The sequence below is a fragment of the Diceros bicornis genome, chromosome 18 (genome assembly GCF_020826845.1).
Source record: "Diceros bicornis minor isolate mBicDic1 chromosome 18, mDicBic1.mat.cur, whole genome shotgun sequence".
NCBI lineage: Eukaryota > Metazoa > Chordata > Mammalia > Perissodactyla > Rhinocerotidae > Diceros > Diceros bicornis.
In genome coordinates this window covers 10,537,817-10,557,375 of record NC_080757.1, presented here as the reverse complement: position 1 = coordinate 10,557,375, position 19,559 = coordinate 10,537,817, and the positions used below count along the sequence as shown (strand labels likewise).

General features: G+C 59.6%; 1 protein-coding gene across 1 annotated transcript; it reads left to right on the top strand.

Moving 5' to 3' along the window:
• The first annotated feature begins 1,845 nt into the window (after nucleotides 1-1,845).
• Nucleotides 1,846-19,461, top strand: KDM6B (lysine demethylase 6B). Its single transcript, XM_058559787.1, is given in 25 exon segments — nucleotides 1,846-2,024; nucleotides 4,558-4,674; nucleotides 9,488-9,607; nucleotides 9,879-10,021; nucleotides 10,114-10,255; nucleotides 10,482-10,580; nucleotides 10,687-10,906; nucleotides 11,015-11,107; nucleotides 11,188-11,349; nucleotides 11,433-11,654; nucleotides 11,744-12,088; nucleotides 12,192-13,289; nucleotides 13,291-14,354; nucleotides 14,460-14,586; nucleotides 14,716-14,821; nucleotides 15,671-15,876; nucleotides 16,007-16,071; nucleotides 16,154-16,231; nucleotides 16,329-16,477; nucleotides 16,609-16,723; nucleotides 16,819-17,006; nucleotides 17,190-17,331; nucleotides 17,653-17,779; nucleotides 17,874-18,044; nucleotides 18,154-19,461. Coding segments are annotated over 21 exon segments (4,938 nt in total). The 5' UTR covers nucleotides 1,846-2,024; nucleotides 4,558-4,674; nucleotides 9,488-9,607; nucleotides 9,879-10,021; nucleotides 10,114-10,118; the 3' UTR covers nucleotides 18,178-19,461.
• Nucleotides 19,462-19,559: the final 98 nt, after the last annotated feature.

Below are 19,559 nucleotides of genomic sequence, written 5' to 3'. Positions count from 1 at the left end.
AGCTTTGAGAGGCGTGTCGGGACTCCGTCAGAAATGTGGGTTGGGAGGTCAGGGCTGGAGGAGGAGAGGAGGAGCCGAGAGGCCCGAGTCTCTGCGATTGGAGCCGCATTGAGGGTAAAAGAGATAAAGGTAGGACGCCTGGGTTCCTTCCTTTCCTTTCCTTTCCTTTTTGGGTTCCCAGAATTCCTAAGGCTATTTCCCAGGAAGCTTAGCTAGCGGCCCCTCTCCGCCCCTAGGGGTCAAAGGTCTGTGTTAGAGGTGGCCTGGGATGATGTCACCAGTGCACGTGCCCCGGGATTGTTGCCAGGCAATGAGGCCTCCTCCCCTTTCCATTCCGGCCCCCCCACCTCTGCCCCGAGTCCAATTCCAGCCCCGTGCCATCTTTTTCACCTCTCCCTTCCCTTGGCCGTAGCATCCTGCAGGTGGGAAACCCTGGCCTGGAGTTTTGTGAGGGGGAGGGGGACGAGTTTGGTGTGTCCCTAAGACTTTGCCCCTTTGCTGGACTAAGAGAACCCTGGGTCACTTTTCCCTAGATTGGTACAGAAGAGCTTTCCCTCCATGCTCCCTCCCCCCTTGAAAGAGCCTCCCAGCAGTCTTTTTACTTTCCCACCTGCTGCATTGCCAAGTGTCCTATTGCCCCTGTCCCCATTTTGAGTTGAAGTGAGGGTGGTTTCAAGATAACTACCCCCAGGAGAAGAGCTGTGTGTGGTATGGGGGATTCCCTGGACACTAGCTCATCTTTGACCTTAATCAATGGCACTCCCACCCCCACCCGGGAAGGTAAGCAAAAAGGTCTAGAAACAGTATTAGACTGAAAAGTCAGGGTCTTTATTCTGTGTAGGTGGGTGGATCTCTCCCTTGAGGGAGGGGAACTCAGTTGATAGCCATGGCAGCCCTTCTCTATTGAGTTAAGTCCTGGGGTTGGTTATGGTATTGGAAAAAAATTGGTTTCTCTTTTTATGTACCTTAGAGCTTGGGCTGTCAGATCAGGCCTGAATTCTATTCTCAGCTCTGCCACTTAGTGGCTATAGGGACTTGGAAAGGTCACAACCTCTTTGAGCCTCATATTCTTAATCTGGAAAATTTAAATGTCAATACCTACCTTCTAGGCAGTTGGGAGGGGAAAAAAAATGAGATAATTTATGCAAAGCACTTAGCATAGTGCCTGACACAGAATGAACACTGAATGAATGCTTGTTATGAAATGCTTATTATTGTTCAATGGTGTTAGTTACTATTTTTATTATTATAGTTGGTAGGCCTGCTTCAAACTGGCCAGGACCTTAGGAGTTGTTAGGGAGGAGTGGAGAGTTTGTGTTAATTTGGGAGGGGGTGGGGAGAGGCTGGAGATTTGCTTCCACTGCTTTTGTGCACTTTATTTGATGATGGCTTTAGTCAGATTTGTATTGCTTTCTTTAGGATTATTTTTTTCCCCCTCTTGGAGAAAAAACAGCTAAGACTATTCCTCTGGCTGTAAAAATAAAATAATTGTATTGTGGTTCTTGATTTTTAGTCAAGACCCCAGTCCCCTCCCATGTTCTTTGGAGCCTTTCAGTTTTGCAAAGGGACTCCACAGTTTCCTTTGCGGGGAAGGGGCTGGGCTGAGGGGTGTGTAAAAGGTTGGGGTGGGGGGGGTGGAGAGAGACTAGTGCTGGGGGCTGGGGGGGGCGGGTAGTTAAAGGAAGAGACCGGAAGGGAGGAGGAGGGAGCCTGCTGGTGGGGAGGGAGGGAGGGGAGGAGGAGGTGGAGGACGAGGAGGAGGAGGAGGAGGAGGAGGAGGAGGAGGAGGAGGAGGAGGAGGGAGGGAGGGGGTTGGGGAGAGCCTGCTACAGTTCTTTGTTTGACTCCGGGACTCAGGGACGGGGAGGAGGAGGGAGGGAGGCAGAGGCTGCAAGCGCCGGGGCAGGCCCAGGAGGCAGAGGAGGGACCGTCTCCCCGCCCCCCCCAGCCCCCACTCCCCCCCCTGCTGCTCCCCCCCCCTACCCGGACTCCGGGGGCACCGCCGGGGGACAGACACCCAGCAGGTAACCCCGGCCTGGCTCGCCCTCTCCTCTCGGATATTCCTCCACACCCTCCCGGATGACCCCTTTCCCCGGTTCCGTCTCCCCGTTTTCTCCCGGCCTTGCCTCTTCCCTGGCCCTCCTTGTTCCATCTCCCCGACTTGGGCTTGTCGCCTGCTAGCCGCGCCGCCGTCTCGTGCAGCCTGACTCCCTTCCTCTCGCCCGACAGCCTGTGCGCCCCAGGTCTGCCCGCGGCACCTTTCGGGGCTCTGCCTAGCTGCTGCTCCGGGCTTTGCTTTCCTTCTGACTTGTCCCTTGGGGCTGTGAGAAAGGAGGGAGTCCCTGTCCTTTTCTTGCTCCCCCAGTTCCCCGCCCCCCCAACTCTGGCCCCCTTTCTCCTAGCAGTCTCTAGGGGTGAGGAGAGAACCGGAATTTGGGGGGCCCTTTGGAGGGGCAAGGGGCTGTGTGTCGCTGGGGAAGGGGGCTGTGTGTGCAGGTTGGGGGTGGGGGTGGTTAGAGACCCGGCTGCCTCTCTGTTGTCCCTTTAAATGGCCCTCACATTTCTGGGGACTCGTGGGGGGGAGGTGGCAAGCCGCCTGCCTGGGGGGCAGGGCCCTCCGTTCGTCCACACAATCAGGGGTGGTAATGATTTAAAGGGACAGTCACGGTGTGGCTGCTGCCACCCTGTGCTGGTGGGAGGGGGAGCCGGCAGGCCATGTCTGGGGAGGCTTGGCTGGCTAGCAGGGCATTTGAGGCTGAGTCTGTTAAGAGGCCTGCCAGGTCTGGGACGGTGCTGTGCCTGGGACTTGCAAGGAGGGGTGACAGCTTGCCTGGGGGGCTCTCAGCCTGGGCCTTCTCCAGGGCCCCACCTTTGGGTTCATGGACTCCTTGGCCGAGAATCCTTGAGTCCAAACTATGGAGTCTGTCAGCCACCAGGTGGGGGACACTGGCAGGTCTGCAGGTCAGCAGCTTGGCCTGGGCACACTGGAGCTGGCCTTTCAGCTTCCCCTTTTGTTGTTTGGCTCTGTGCACAAGAAAGCCCCAGCCCCTCCCCCAGCTCCCCCTTCCCGTCCACATGCCCCCCCCCAACACACACCCACCCCAGCTGTTGGACAGATGAATTACAGCCTCCGGCTTGGGGCCAGGGCTGGTAAGGGATTAAAGCTCTGAGGCTGGCCCTTTAAATGGCTATTGGCCCCTCCCCCACTCTGGTGTCCAGACACCCCATACACACCCTGCTTGACCCCCTTGGCTGCCCCTTACTCCTCCTCTTGGTCTGTCCTAAGGCCTGCCACTCCCCTCTCTCTAGGCTAGACCCTCCCATTCGTCCCCTTCCCCCCAGCACAACCACATACACAAATGCTACAGACTACACAGACACACACTCCCTGGTCCCACATTCTGAGCATTCCTGTCCTGGAGGGTTCCAACCTCAAGCTCTCTTCTCCAGCTGAAGGACCTTGCTTACCTGGCCTCCCTGGCCTGCAGCTGACCGCTACCCTGGCCTGGTGAGGGGCCTTGCATGGGTCAGAAATAGCACCTCTCTGGGGGCAGTGTCATCAGCAGCCAAGGCAGCTTGCAGCACATTGCGTCATGGAGGCTGGGGGCCAGAGGCCTGAGTCTCTGGGGCAGGGGGAAGGATGGGGGCTGGAAGGCCAGGGAATGGAGAGACTAGACTGGGAGCCCAAGTCTCTGAGGAAGCTCAAATGTCTGGGTCCTTAAAGGCCCAGAACTGTGGGTAACAGAGCAGAAAACATAGGTCCCTGAGGAATGAGTTTGAGGTGAGGGCAGACTTAGATCTGACCCCTGGATAGACACCTGATTCTTGGCCCTTATGTTAAAAGACCTAGCTTCTTGTCTCTGAGAGTTAGGAAGGGAAGGAGTGGGCCTCTATCACCTTCTTGGGCCACACAGAGGAAGGAGGTGATGGGGAAACAGGATATGGCCTTGAGGGGTGGGATGGAAGGGAGGCTTGCAGCAGAAGCCACTTCCAGACTCAGGCCCAGAGTCACAGTCCTTGCTGAGGGAGAAGGCTCCTCCCTGTTGGGCCCGTTCATCTAGTCTGGCCACCTGTGCTGCTCGCCAAGACCTGCCTGCACCCGCCTGAGGGAAGGGGAGGGGGCAGAGTCCAGAGGGTGGGGTTGACTAGTGTCTTGATAAAGGTAGGGAGGAGGCAGAGCTGAAGGTAGAAGATGTGTATGCCTGGGGCCAGGATTGAGGCTGACATGGCTGCAGTTGTCAGGGGCAGCTGGGGCTACTCTGGGGCCAGGGACTCTCAGCAGGAGGGCCCAGTCAGAAGAGGGATCATGGGTTGGGTGTCCCCTATGGACTTATGCAGATGCCATAGTGTGCTCCTCTTACCCCCTGGTCCAGGCTGCTTCCTAAGGGGAAGGCTGGAGGACCACTTTGGGGATGGCTTTTTCTGGTTGCCATGGAAACAGACTCTCCCATCCCATCTGACCACCAGAGCCAGGTTTCTCCTCAATAAGGGGATAGGGAGCACTGGAAAATTCTCCAGCTTGGGAGATCCCACCTCTAACTGGTTTTTTTCTTTTAGGTTCCCCCAGGCACCATGCCAGCCCCATAGTACCACCCACCCCACCCACTGTGGTCTGCTGCACCCCATTGCTGGGGCACTGGTTCCAATGAGACAGGGCACACCAAACTCCATCTGGTAAGTCCTGCCCCTGAGCAACTCCCCCTCCAAATAGTCCAACTCTGCACCACATGCTTTAAGAAGGGTGGTATGATCTGGATCATGCCCACTGCTCAGAATGGTCCAGTCCAACTCTGAGCGTCCCCCCACCATGTGGTGCTTGAGTGGTTCAGCCTTCCTGGTTTATGGAGCTCCTCTTTGTTGCCTACCAATGGTTCAGCCCTGTACTTCACCAGCCTCTGCACTACCACCAAAAAATCTTCTTCCCCAAGTGCTACAACTCAGTTGTTTATTGAATTGAATTAAGCTACGGTTCACAAGCTGGGAAGTAGAAGTGAGATACCCTGGAGGGATTTTTCTTGGGATGGGGAGGTCTTTGCGCCCTAAGAGTTGTTGAACAGCCTGGCTTATGAAGGGTGATTGGAAATTGATTTGGAGAGATACTAGAGGCCATTGCCACAACCACCTGCTCTTACTGTGGCAATCTTGGCATCTCACCTTTCCTTTCAGATCCCTTTCTGTTCCATTCTCTCCCCATTGCACTATAGCATTTGCTCCCCACACCCTAAGTCTTGCTCTTCTTCTGCTTCCCTTTCTCCTTCTGCTAGTTCTCTGCCTGAGGCCCTGCTCCATCCCCCATTCTTCTGTAGGAGAAAAGATGATACCTGAGCCAGGGACTTAAGTTCTCTGAGTGTGCATCGCTCTTCTGCACTACTCACTCAGTTTTTGAGTGGGACTCTTTTCTTCTCTGTATCTCTGTTTGGTAAGATGGTTTGCACATTGGGGTGCCTCATTGGAATTGTGTTGAATCAATGTGTTAACTGAATGAGCTTCATTGCCAAGAAACCGATGGCTTCTGAGGTCTGCTGCCCAGCCTCCTACCCACACCTTCTCTAGAGGACATGAGACATTTGGGATGGTAACCTGCAGTAGAGCAAAGGGGCAGGCTGACCCAGGAAATGGTCTGTGAGGATAAAACTAACAGAGGGAGAATAGGATAGAGGTATTATAGAAGAGTGGTAAGAATAAGGCTCTGGAAGGAAGCCCAGCTCTTCCACTCTCTTGCAGAATGACCTTGATCAAGTTTCCTAAGCTCTTTGAGCCTCAATTTCCTCATCTGTAAAATGGGGTAATAAAAGTACCTCCTACCTCTGGTTTTGGGGAGGAGTTTAAAAAATAAGGGCTTAACACAGTGCCTGGCAAGTAGTAAGTCTTCACTAAATGCTAGCAATTATCATCATAATGGGAGCCACAGGGAGCTGTAAGGATAAGCGAGGATGTTGAGGAATAGGACAGACCTTGACTGAAGGCAGACAGACCCCCAAATACTTGACTCAAACAGAAGGATCGCTGATCCAGCAAGACATCAAGATTCAGGGGACTGACACGACGAGTCAGCAGGGTCATCCTGTTCCAGTGTTGCCCTGACTCTGTTCAGGAACATGAAGGCAAACACAGAAGGGCATGTGCAGAGACACACGTGATCACGCAAGTGATGCAGAGGCAGACCCAGACAAAAGACCGAGACAGGAGCCAGGCAGACACACAGACAGACAGCCCCTCGGAGTCATGTAGACAGGCATAATGACAGGAACGCGGCAGACACAGGCACTGAAGGAGACAAGATGAGCAGATATGCAGGTGCACACGGAGACAGACAGTGGGACCCATACACAGCCAACCTTGTCAGACAGACTGGTGAACACAGCGGTCCAGTCAGAGGCAGACACAAGGCTTGCAGTGACACATAGCGGGCCGGGGCCGGCACTGTCACTCCTCGGTGGGGGGCGGGGAGGGGCCAGCAGCGGGGGAAGGCTGGGGAAGGGAATCCCGAGCGGGCGGCCTGCCCGGGTGGCTGAGTCACAGCGGAGCCCCAGTCGGCGGCCCTCCCCTCCGCCTCCCCCAGGTAAGAAGCGAGCCCGTAACCCCTCGCTTTCACAAGGCAGAATGAGGCCTGGCAGGGAGTGGGGTGCGGCGGGGTTCCCAAACCGGCCCCACATCGCGCGTGCAGCGTGCCTGCGGACTGCTTTCTCGGTAAAACCCTGTCTGCGAGGTCTCGACTTGGGCCGGCATGTGAGTCTGCATGCGCACGTCTGGCCCCTTATCACGCGTCCCGCGCGGCTGGAGCGCTGCGCGGAGGGGCTTCTCGGGCTTCAAGCCTGCAGAGAGTTAAGTGGGTGTGATTGATGGAATGGGTTTCTCTCGGGGCTCCAGGGGGAGGGGGTAGGTTAAAGTCCTCGAGTCCGGAGCCCGGATGGAGGGGGCGGAGCTGGGCTTAGCCGGGAGTGCCCGGATGGAGAGGGCGTGGCCTCGTCAGGAGAAGAATTAACCCTTTCTGAGCGGCTGACTCCCGGGACTGTGGGTCGGGCGGGAGAGGCTGGAATGTGTGCCCAGAAGTATAGCGTCCTCCCAGCCTGGCTTTGGCCGCGTGCGTCTACCTCTCATCTGTCTTCGAGGAGTCTGTGGGTGTCTGTCTTTGTGCTTGTCCGTGGTTGTCCCCTCCCCTTGGTTAGTACGGACACCGGGAGTCGGGGAGGGCTATTCCTACCCCAAAGCGAGAGTGGAGGTGAGAGTGGACCGCGAGCCGGCTGCTGGCGACCGGGGAACAGGTGTGAGCGCGGTGTCGGAGCTGTCGGGCGCAGGGAGGGGCCGTCGTGGGGGAAGACGAGAGGGGAAATTCCGAGGGACCAGTGGTGAGCGGTGTGTGGGCTGAGTTGTGTCTGCCTCTGACTGTGTGTCTGTGTGTGTTCAGGGAGGCGGGGGCTGAGTCAGTGGGAATAGGGGAAGGTTTTCTGGGTGACTCATGCTCCCCCTCCCCAATCCTGAATCAGACCCCGAGGGAGGGCCTTGTACGGGAGGCGGATGAGGAGTCAGACGCCTGCGTCCCGGGTGGGCACGAGGATCCGAGGAGGTTGGCGAGAGTGAATGTGTGTTTAGTGTACAGGAAGTTTTTGTCCTTGAGTGAGGGCAGCTATATTCCGAGTACCGGCGTGGGGGTTTGTGGATAAAGGTAGAAAGGGGCTGGAGGGACGGGACTCGCTGGTTTAGGGAAAGCTGAGTCAGTTCCCCGTGGGAAAGGGGAAGTGGTGGAGGGGAAGTGTCATCATCGCAGAAGAGGAAGCTGCATTTCCTGGTAACTGGCAGCGCCCTCGGTACCAAGTCCCAAGCGGGGATCTGTTCCTCTGATGTGTGGACCCCCGGTTCCCTGTTTTCCCATGTGTGGTCCGTGGGTCCCGGGACTTGGGTGAGAGCAGCTGGCCAGGGTTATACTTGACTGCAGTTAAGCGCTGTACTTGTCCCAGAGCTTGGTAACTGAGAGAAAGGCTGTGCGGTGAGGAGAGAGTTCTCACAGAAAGTCCGCCTGAACTGCGGAGAGGGTCCGCCGAGCCCAAGCGCCTACCAGGGCTCGGCGGGAAGTGACACGCCGGGACCGGTAGGGTCCAAGCGCTTGCGTGCGAACAGACGAGCTTGCCCTGCGGAGGGAGGACTGTTTTCACCAGAAACCCGCCTGCCCTTGTGGGCTGGGTGGAAATTTCCCCACAGCGCAGACCTCTCTCAGCGAAGGCGAACTTTCCAGCCGCCCCCAGCCCCTCATCGCGCGCTCTCCCCCGGCTTCCTGCCCGGCTCAAGCTCCAGCTGGAGCGCTGGCCCCGCCCCCGCCGCTTTGTACTCTACACTCGCCTCTTGCAGCTCTTTGTACTCTAGACTCTCAATGGACCGATCCTGGGAGCGGAGCCGGCTCCCTATCTGCGGGGACGCCGGGTAGGCGAGGAGGAGATCCTGGGCTCAGAGAGGAGAGAAGGAAGAACTGGGGCTAAAGGGAAGGTGCCCAGGAAGGGGAGCGCTGCGCCCGTCGTGGGCACCGACGGGAAGGGGTTGGGGGTGTTGAGAAGGAGGAAGTGAAACGGGCTCTGGGTTCTTTAAGGGAGTGGGCGGTGAGAGTGGGACAAGGGTGATGTCACCGCCTGTCGGGCCCCGCCCTCCTCCCTCCCGAAGGACCCCCCCCGTACATTTACACACGCCGCTTCCGCTGCGCAAGTAGCCACGTCACGGGCAACCCCCGAAATCCCCCCTCCCTTGGGGGGCGGGGGCCACGTGGGCCGTGGGGAACCGCGTGGCCCCGGCGAGGAAGGGCATAGAGGATACGGGAGCCACGCGAGAGGGGCCACTCAGAACCGCGGTGCGCGACTTCTCAGAAGTTGGGGGATTAAAGGGGGGTTTTGCTCTTGGGGGTCGGTTGATGTTGAAGACCTAGAGAGCCAGGGGAAGTGGAGGAGCTGAAGGAACTGGGTATGAGGCTGGGGGCTTGACCGTGGTTTGGGATGGGGTCAAGCGTGGGGTTGGAGCGCTCAGATCGCAGGGCGGGCGGGTTTGGGTGCCGTAGAAGTCACTGTGACTGGCCAGCCCTAAGCAGTTTCAAGGGGCACTCGGGATGGGGAGGTCGGGCACTGGGTGAGGTGACGTGAGAAAGGGCAGCGACGCCTTTGCGTTGTACATCTGTTTGCCGTCCGTCAGTCTTACGGCTGCGGGGCTGGGGGCGTCTCAGGCGATCTAGCTGTGACCACCGGCGGCTCTGTGGGTGCGTGGGACTTGCGCGTAGCGCCATCCCCCACGCCGGCCCGAGCGTGCGACTCGCCGCCTTCACCCGCAAGGGTCACAGCCCCGCTTGCCCCGCCGGCCCGGGTGTCAGGTCGGAGATGGAGACCCTAGGTGGGAGCTGCGGGGTCACATCGGGGTCACCCCGGGCCGAGCCCGTCTGACCGGCTCCGCCGCCCCTCCTCCCCCGGCCGGCAGCGGCCGGGCTAACCTCGCTCCTATTGGTCCCGGCCAGGCTGTTACTGAGGCGGAGACACGGGTGATGATTGGCTTTCTGGGGAGAGAGGAAGTCCTGTGATTGGCCGGATCTCTGGAGCTCGCCGACGCGGTGAGAGGACGCTCCCACGGAGGCCGGGTGAGCGGCCGCTGCGCTGCCTGCCGGCCGGTGGGTCCCGACTGCAAGCCCGGCAGCGCAGCCATCCCGGCCGCTCGTTGCGGCTCCTAGCCACTCTCCTGGGCCTCTAGGGGCTCCTTAGGCCGGGTGGGCCTCCCCTCAGGGAAAACCAAGGCCGGGCTCCCTGCGCAGATGACAGACCTGTGGGTGCCACAGTCAGGCCAGTCCAGCTCCGGGCTCCGACTGTGTGCTGGCCAGCTCACCTCCCTCCTTTTCCTTCTCTGCTCTGTAGAATTGGGTGTGAAAAGCCCTGGGCTGCCATCTGGGGACAGTGGGCACTCCTGTCAGAGCGGCTGGAGCGGGACCATCACCCCAGAGAGCTGGGGCAGGGGGCCGTGCCCGATCTCCAGGGCTCCTGGGGCCACTGCTGACCTGGTAAGGGAAAGATGGGGCTGGGTTGGCTGTATGTACACTGCCAACTCAGGCTCTGCCCCCAGTAAAATCATAATCTCTTCTCCCTGAGTCAGGCTGAATGCATCGGGCAGTGGACCCTCCAGGGGCCCGCGCTGCACGGGAAGCCTTTGCCCTTGGGGGCTTGAGCTGTGCTGGGGCCTGGAGTTCCTGCCCGCCCCATCCCCCTCCTCGTAGCGCATGGCTGCCCGGAGGCAGGTGAGAACTTGGTCCATCTCTCTTTCTCTCTCTCTCTTTCTGTCTCCAGGCATTCCTCTTTCCATCTTGTATACCCCTCAATCTGTCATTTTCTGGGTCTTTGCCCTTCTGTGGGCCTCAGTGCAGTCCTCAGCTGCTTTCTTTTATTCCCTCAGTCCTCTTTTTCCTAGGTAGGGACAAGACTGTTCCATCTTGCTGTACATTAACATTCTTCTTCTCTCTCTAGGTGCTCTGCCAGCATCGGGCAGCCCCCACTCTCTGCTCCCCTACCCCCTTCACACAGCAGTAGCTCTGGGCACCCCAACAAACCATATTATGCTCCAGGGTGAGTGAAGATTCAAAGGTGCTGGGGAATGAATGGGAGGTAAGACTGGGGCCTTGAAAGATTTCCTCCAAGACTGACCACCCCCCCAATCCCTTCTGCTCTATAGGACACCCACCCCAAGACCCCTCCATGGGAAGCTGGAATCCCTACATGGCTGTGTGCAGGCATTGCTTCGGGAGCCAGCCCAGCCGGGGCTGTGGGAACAGCTTGGGCAGCTGTACGAGTCAGAGCACGACAGTGAAGAGGCCATACGCTGCTACCACAGCGCCCTTCGATATGGAGGAAGCTTGGCTGAGCTGGGGCCCCGCATCGGCAGACTACAGCAGGTGAGATGAGGCAGGACATAGGGGGTTAGGATTGTGCGTTCTGGCTCAGGGCTCTCGTCTTATGTCTGCTTCTGCTCTGTCTCCTGTACCCTTCCGCCACCTCCCCAGGCCCAGCTCTGGAACTTTCATGCCGGCTCTTGCCAGCACCGAGCCAAGGTCCTGCCCCCGCTGGAGCAAGTGTGGAACTTGCTACACCTTGAGGTTAGGCTGGGGCTGGGTGGGCTGTGGAGGAGGGCTGGACCAGGTCTGCACCTGTGCCATTCTCCTCTTTTTGTCCTCAGCACAAGCGGAATTATGGGGCCAAGCGGGGGGGTCCTCCAGTGAAACGAGCTGCGGAACCCCTAGTTGTGCAGCCTGTGCCTCCTGCAGCACTCTCAGGCCCCTCGGGGGAGGAGGGCCTCAGCCCTGGAGGCAAGCGCAGGAGAGGCTGCAACTCTGAGCAGGTATGGTGGTATGTGGGCAGGCAAGCAGTGAGTAGGCGAGATTGGGGCAAGGAGTGGGATCCTTACACTCTCTTTTCTTCTAGACTGGCCTTCCCCCAGGGCTGCCGCTGCCTCCGCCACCATTACCACCACCACCACCACCACCACCACCACCACCACCACCCCCACCACCCCCACCACCCCCACCCCTGCCTGGCCTAGCCACCAGCCCTCCATTTCAGCTGACCAAGCCAGGGCTTTGGAGTACGCTACATGGAGATGCCTGGGGCCCTGAGCGCAAGGGTTCAGCACCCCCAGAGCGCCAGGTGAGCATCTATCTGTTGTCCTTTACCTCTTAGCTGCAGGTCCCCATGTTGTCCATTTCTCACCCAGTGTCCTCATTTATCTCCCATAGGAGCAGCGGCACTCGCTGCCTCACCCTTATCCATACCCAGCTCCGGCCTATGGCGCGCACCCCCCTGGCCACCGGCTGGTCCCAACTGCACCCCTAGGCCCAGGCCCCCGCCCCCCAGGAGCAGAGAGCCATGGCTGCCCGCCTGCCACCCGTCCCCCCGGAAGTGACCTTAGAGAGAGCAGAGTTCAGAGGTCGCGGATGGACTCCAGCGTTTCACCAGCAGCAACCACCGCCTGCGTGCCTTACGCCCCTTCCCGGCCCCCCGGCCTCCCCAGCACCACCACCAGCAGCAGTAGCAGCAGCAGCAACACTGGTCTCCGGGGCGTGGAGCCGAGCCCAGGCATTGTGAGTGACAGACTGCAGGTGGAAGGTGGAGTGGGGGGGATCAGTGGAGCTCCTCTGAGGTGGCTAGAGCAGCTCTCTGATCACCCCCATCCTACACTTGCAGCCCGGCGCTGACCATTACCAAACTCCCGCGCTGGAGGTCTCCTCTCACCAAGGCCGCCTGGGGCCCTCGGCACACAGCAGTCGGAAACCGTTCCTGGCAGGTCCCACTGCCACTCCCCACCTGTCCCTGCCACCTGGCCCCCCCTCACCTCCTCCACCCCCCTGTCCCCGTCTCCTACGCCCCCCACCCCCCCCTGCCTGGTTGAAGGGCCCGGCCTGCCGGGCAGCCCGTGAGGATGGAGAGATCTTAGAGGAGCTCTTCTTCGGGGCTGAGGGACGCCCCCGCCCTCCACTACCACCCCTCCCCCACCGCGAGGGCTTCTTGGGGCCTCCGGCCCCCCGCTTTTCTGTGGGCACTCAGGATTCGCACACCCCTCCTACTCCCCCAACCACCAGCAGCAGCAGCAACAATGGCAGCCACAGCAGCAGCCCTACTGGGCCTGTGTCCTTTCCCCCACCTCCCTATCTAGCCAGAAGTATGGACCCCCTTCCCCGGCCCCCCAGCCCAACACTGAGCCCCCAGGACCCACCTCTTGCACCCCTGACTCTTAGCCTGCCTCCAGCCCCTCCCTCCTCCTGCCACCAAAATACCTCAGGAAGCTTCAGGCGCCCGGAGAGCCCTCGGCCCAGGGTCTCCTTCCCAAAGACCCCCGAGGTGGGGCCGGGGCCAACCCCAGGCCCCCTGAATAAAGCCCCCCAGCCCGTGCCGCCCAGGGTTGGGGAGCTGCCTGCCCGAGGCCCGCGACTCTTTGATTTTCCCCCTACCCCACTGGAGGATCAGTTTGAGGAGCCAGCTGAATTCAAGATCCTACCTGATGGGCTGGCCAACATCATGAAGATGCTGGACGAATCCATTCGAAAGGAGGAGGAGCAGCAACAGGAGGCAGGCGTGGTCCCCCCGCCCCCCCTGAAGGAGCCCTTTGCATCTCTACAGCCTCCATTCCCCACTGACACAGCCCCAACCACCACTGCTGCCACCATCACCACCACCACGGCCACCCAGGAAGAGGAGAAGAAGCCACCACCAGCCCTACCACCACCGCCGCCTCTAGCCAAGTTCCCTCCGCCACCCCAGCCACAGCCGCCGCCACCCCCACTACCCCCCACCAGCCAGCCCTGCCAGCCTGCTCAAATCCTTGGCCTCTGTGCTGGAGGGACAAAAGTACTGTTACCGGGGGACTGGAGCAGCTGCTTCTACCCGGCCTGGGCCCTTGCCTGCCACTCAGTATTCCCCTGGTCCCCCATCAGGTGCTACCGCCCCGCCGCCCACCTCAGCGGCCCCTAGCGCCCAGGGCTCCCCACAGCCCTCCGCTTCCTCGTCATCTCAGTTCTCTACCTCAGGTGGGCCTTGGGCCCGGGAGCGCAGGGCGGGCGAAGAGCCAGTCCCGGGCCCCATGACCCCCGCCCCGCCGCCCCCACCGCTGCCTCTGCCCCCTGCTCGCTCTGAGTCTGAGGTGCTAGAAGAGATCAGTCGGGCTTGTGAGACCCTTGTGGAGCGGGTAGGCAGGAGTGCCACAGACCCAGCGGACCCAGTGGACACGGCAGACCCAGTGGACAGTGGGACTGAGCGACTGCCGCCCCCCACCCAGGCCAAGGAGGCGAGTGGTGGGGTGGTGGCAGCAGCAGGACCAGGCAGCAGCAAGCGGCGGCAGAAGGAGCACCAGAAGGAGCACCGGCGGCACAGGCGGGCCTGTAAGGACAGTGTGGGTCGGCGGCCCCGTGAGGGCAGGGCAAAGGCCAAGGCCAAGGCCCCCAAAGAAAAGAGCCGCCGGGTGCTGGGGAACCTGGACCTGCAGAGTGAGGAGATCCAGGGTCGTGAGAAGGCCCGGCCTGATCTTGGCGGGGCTGCCAAGGCCAAGCCACCCACAGCTCCAGCTCCTCCACTAGCTCCTGCACCCTCTGCCCAGCCCACACCCCCATCAGCCCCTATGCCTGGGAAGAAGGCTCGGGAGGAAACTCCAGGGCCACCTGGTGTCAGCCGGGCTGACATGCTGAAGCTGCGCTCACTTAGTGAAGGACCCCCCAAGGAGCTGAAGATCCGGCTTATCAAGGTAGAGAGTGGTGACAAGGAGACCTTTATCGCCTCTGAGGTGGAAGAGCGGAGGCTGCGCATGGCAGACCTCACCATCAGCCACTGCGCTGCCGACGTTGTTCGTGCCAGCAAGTGAGTTAGGGGCTGTCCCCCGTGAGGCTGCCAACCTGGCCCGGCAGGAGGCGCCCTTCCCCCATCACCCTGATATATCCATCCTCATTTCACTTCCTCCCGCAGGAATGCCAAGGTGAAAGGAAAGTTCCGAGAGTCCTACCTTTCCCCTGCCCAGTCTGTGAAACCGAAGATCAACACTGAGGAGAAGCTGCCCCGGGAAAAACTCAACCCACCCACACCCAGCATCTATGTACGTGTGCCATCTGTGCTCAGAACTGCCTCTGCCAGAGGGCTCTAAGACAGTGTTTGGGGGCTGTTGGGGTGCTCTGAGCCTAGAACAGGGCTCTGACCCCAGCCCTGTCTCCTGGTGGTCCCTCAGCTGGAGAGCAAACGAGATGCTTTCTCGCCGGTGCTGCTGCAGTTCTGTACAGACCCTCGAAATCCCATCACCGTGATCCGGGGTCTGGCGGGCTCCCTGCGGCTCAGTGAGTGTGTGGGGCACAAAGGTGTGGGGAGGGCTGCAAGGATCTGGGGCTTTGGGACGCTTTTGAGAGCCCCCACACCTGAAGAACCAGGACCATGACTATAGCGAGCTCTCCTCAGTCATAGGGCATTTTTGAAGAGTGCTCTGAGTAATGGGTTAGCTGGCCTCAGGCTTTTCTCCCATCTGTCAGTCTGTCCCCAGCAGTGGGCAAGTGGGAATGGGATGTATCTCAGGGCCTAGTTAGAGTCACTTTTGGTTTTCTTGGTGATTAAGGATGAGAAGAATACAGATTGTAGTAAACCTTGAAGACCCATGATTTGGAGCTTTATCAACCTGAAAAACCTGGGGGTTTTTCAGCCTTTTATTGTGCAAAATTTCAAACACATACGAAAGTAGAAGAAACCATATAGAAATATAAAATTCAATCTTGTTTCCTTTATACCCATAGCCCTCTCTGTACCCATATATTCTCTAGGCTTTCACTTGACTAAATTTTTCATGGGATCCAATGATAAAGAAACTGCCATTCATTGAGCACCTACTGTGTGCCAGGTGCTGTGTGCATGTGGCGTCAGGCACACCTGGGGACTCTGGTGGAGAGGCTGAGGCTCAGAGCAGCAGTGGGAGAAAGGGGGTTGGTGATGATCCAGATAAAGGCCAGGGCCTGAGAGGGCCAACCCTCCCAGCTTCATGTGGGGCTGGGGCTCTCGCCTGTTCCTCCTGTGCTGAGCTCTGTGAAGCCTATGTTCACCCTGTCAGGCTTCATGAGTACAAAGGGACAGAGTGAGTTGGATCCTTGCTCCCTGCCCTCTGCCTCTGTGCTGACGCCCTGCTCCGCCTTCCTTTACAGACTTGGGCCTGTTCTCCACCAAGACGCTGGTGGAGGCAAGTGGCGAGCATACGGTGGAGGTGCGCACCCAGGTGCAGCAGCCCTCAGATGAAAACTGGGATCTGACGGGTACGCGACAGATCTGGCCCTGTGAGAGCTCCCGCTCCCACACCACCATTGCCAAGTACGCACAGTACCAGGCCTCATCCTTCCAAGAGTCCCTGCAGGTGAGAGGGGAGCACCGGCAGAGGCAGGGGCGTGGGATCAGGGGACTTGGATGGAGCTGGGGCTGTGGTGGGGTGGGAGGGCTTCTGGAAGGTCGCTGATCCAGGCCTGCCTATCCCTGTGGCCAAGCAGGAGGAGAAGGAGAGTGAGGATGAGGAGTCCGAGGAGCCGGACAGCACCACAGGAACCCCTCCTAGGTACCATACAGTTTGCCCCTTCCCTTCATGACTGCCTGCCTTTCCTGGGCTTCTCCACCAACCTGTGCTCTTGCTCCTGCAGCAGCGGCGGCGCACCAGACCCGAAGAACCATCACATCATCAAGTTTGGCACCAACATCGACCTCTCTGACGCCAAGCGGTCAGTGGGGCTGAGGCCAGCAAAGCTGGGGCGGGCGAGCCCAGGGGTCCGCGCGGCGGGGTAGCCTCTCACTTTTGTTGCACCCTCGCTACCGCAGGTGGAAGCCCCAACTGCAGGAGCTGCTGAAGCTGCCCGCCTTCATGCGGGTAACATCCACCGGCAACATGCTGAGCCACGTGGGCCACACCATCCTGGGCATGAACACGGTGCAGCTGTACATGAAGGTCCCGGGCAGCCGAACGCCAGGTGCCCTCCTCGCGGGGGCGCGCGGGGGCGGGACTGGTGTCGGCGCTGCTCCCTCCGCCAATGAGGGCTAAGGGGGCGGGCTTGCCGCCGAGTGCTCGGCTAGCCATGCCGTTCTCTGTCGCCCCCTCCAGGCCACCAGGAGAACAATAACTTTTGCTCTGTCAACATCAACATCGGCCCAGGCGACTGCGAGTGGTTCGCGGTGCACGAGCACTACTGGGAGACCATCAGCGCCTTCTGCGACCGGTGCGCGCCGCCTTCCTCCCCGCTAGATACCCCTCCACGTCCTGTCCCGTCCCTGAGTCCCCAGATTTCCATCTGACCCTCTGGCCACCCCACAGGCATGGCGTGGACTACCTGACGGGTTCCTGGTGGCCAATCCTGGATGACCTCTATGCCTCCAATATCCCTGTGTACCGCTTCGTGCAGCGCCCCGGAGACCTCGTGTGGATTAACGCGGGGACCGTGCACTGGGTGCAGGCCACCGGCTGGTGTAACAACATTGCCTGGAACGTGGGGCCCCTCACCGGTGAGAGGGTGGGGCGAGGTGATGGGGCATGTAGAGCCACTCAGCGGTGAGGGAGTGGGGCCCATGGAGAGTGAGCCCCGTGGCGGGTGGGCTTGGAGGGTGGCCAGCTGTGAGGGAAGGGGCTGGGGCCCAAGTGGCTGGGGGCTGTTTGAGAATCCTGTAGTGACCCTCTCTGACCCACAGCCTATCAGTACCAGCTGGCCCTGGAACGATACGAGTGGAACGAGGTGAAGAACGTCAAATCCATTGTGCCCATGATTCACGTGTCCTGGAACGTGGCTCGCACAGTCAAAATCAGCGACCCCGACTTGTTCAAGATGATCAAGTGAGGGCCCTAGTTGGGAGGGAGCCCATCTGCCCCTGCCCGGGTCCTGCTCTTGTCCTTCTTTGTGATTCTACCCCATTCTCCATCTACCTCTCTATCCTTTATCGTGTTCCCTGTGGTGGTACTGTGCTGGGGTGGCTGACAAGGGCCCAGCTCTGAGAAGCTTTATTTTCTTGTGGTCAAAATAGACAAAAACCACATGAAATTTCAACTGTGACAGATGCCCAGGTCAAGGGATGTGACCTAGGCGTGCAGCGGGGAGGCCCCAACCTGCTCCCCACGCCGGCAGCCCTGCCTTACCAACACCTCCCCCGCACGCAGGTTCTGCCTCCTGCAGTCCATGAAGCACTGCCAGGTGCAGCGGGAGAGCCTGGTGCGAGCCGGGAAGAAGATCGCCTACCAGGGGCGGGTCAAGGACGAGCCCGCCTACTACTGCAACGAGTGCGACGTGAGTGGGCCCGCCCTCCCTCTCCTGCTTCCCCGAAGGGAGGTGTCGCCGGTGGCCCTCCCTCCCCGTGACTGCCCCCTCCTCCCCGGCCCAGGTGGAGGTGTTCAACATCCTGTTCGTGACGAGTGAGAACGGCAGCCGCAACACGTACTTGGTGCACTGCGAAGCCTGTGCGCGGCGCCGCAGCGCGGGCCTCCAGGGCGTGGTGGTGCTGGAGCAGTACCGCACTGAGGAGCTGGCGCAGGCCTACGACGCCTTCACGCTGGTGAGGGCTCGCGGGCGGGCGGGGACCCGGAATGGGGGCGCAGGGGACGCGCTTGCGGTTGGCCGCCCCGCGCCTGCCCCTGAGCCCCACGCCCGCTCTCTCCCCGCAGGCCCCCGCCAGCACGTCGCGATGAGGCCGGACGCCCCGCCCGCCTGCGTGCTCGCAGTGCGCCGCGGGGCCACCAGCACACGCCTGGGCTGGACCTAGGTCCCGCCTCTGGCCGGGAAGGGGGTCGGGCCCAGCCCTTCCACCCCATTGGCAGCTTCCCTCACTTAATTTATTAAGAAGAAAAAATTTTTTTTTAAATATGAGGAAAAAAGGAAAAAAAAAAAAAATGGGAGACGGGGGAGGGGGCTGGCAGCCCCTCGCCCACCAGCGCCTCCCCTCACCGACTTTGGCCTTTCTAGCAACAGACACAAGGACCAGGCTCCGGCGGCGGCGGGGGTCACATACGGGTTCCCTCACGCCTGCCCGCCGCCCGCCCGGCGCTGACGCGCGCGGCTCGTGTATGTACATAGACGTTACGGCAGCCGAGGTTTTTAATGAGATTCTTTCTATGGGCTTTACCCCTCCCCCAGAACCTCCTTTTTTACTTCCAATGCTAGCTGTGACCCTGTACATGTCTCTGTTTATTCACTTGGTTATGATTTGTATTTTCTGTTTTTTTGTTTGTTTTTGTTTTTTGGTTTTTAATTTATAACAGTCCCATTCACCTCTATTTATTCATTTTTGGGAAAACCCGACCCCCCGCACCCCCAAGCCATCCCGCCCGTCCTTCCAGGGATCGCCCGCTGCCGGGCTCTCCCTGCGCCCCAGTGTGTGTCCGGGCCCGGCCCGTCCGTCTCTGCCCGTCCGCCCGCGGCTCCAGCCGGGTTCTTATGGTGCTCAAACCCGCTCCCCTCCCCTACGTCCTGCACTTTCTCGGACCAGTCCCCTACTCCCGACCCGACCCCAACCCCGCCTGAGGGTGAGCGACTCCTGTACTGTAGGGGAAGAAGTGGGAACTGAAATGGTATTTTGTAAAAAAGATAAAATAAAATAAAAAAATTTAAAAGTTTTAAAGAAAGAACTATGAGGAAAAGGAACCCCGTCCTTCCCAGCCCCGGCCAATTTTAAAAACACGGACCTTCCTCTCGCCCCCTCCCCGCCCTTTTCTTTTTAAGCGTGAAACAGCCCAGGGCCAGGGCCTCACTGGGGCAGGGACACCCCGGGATGAGTGTCTCTGGGGCTTTATTTTCGTTTTGTCTGTTTTTCCTCCTCGCTGGGGCTGCGGAGGGTTGGGGGGTTTACAGTCCCGCCCCCTCGCACTGCACTGTCTCTCTGCCCTAGGGGCAGAGGGGTCTTCCCAACCCTACCCCGATTTTCGGTGATTTTTGTGTGAGAATATTAATATTAAAAATAAAATCAGAAAAAAAGTTTTGTTTGGGTAACGTGCTGGTGATAACAGGGAAGAGTACTGGGAGGAGGGCTGCACGCTGGTGATTGATGGGGAGGGACTGCGCAGACCCCGGGAGG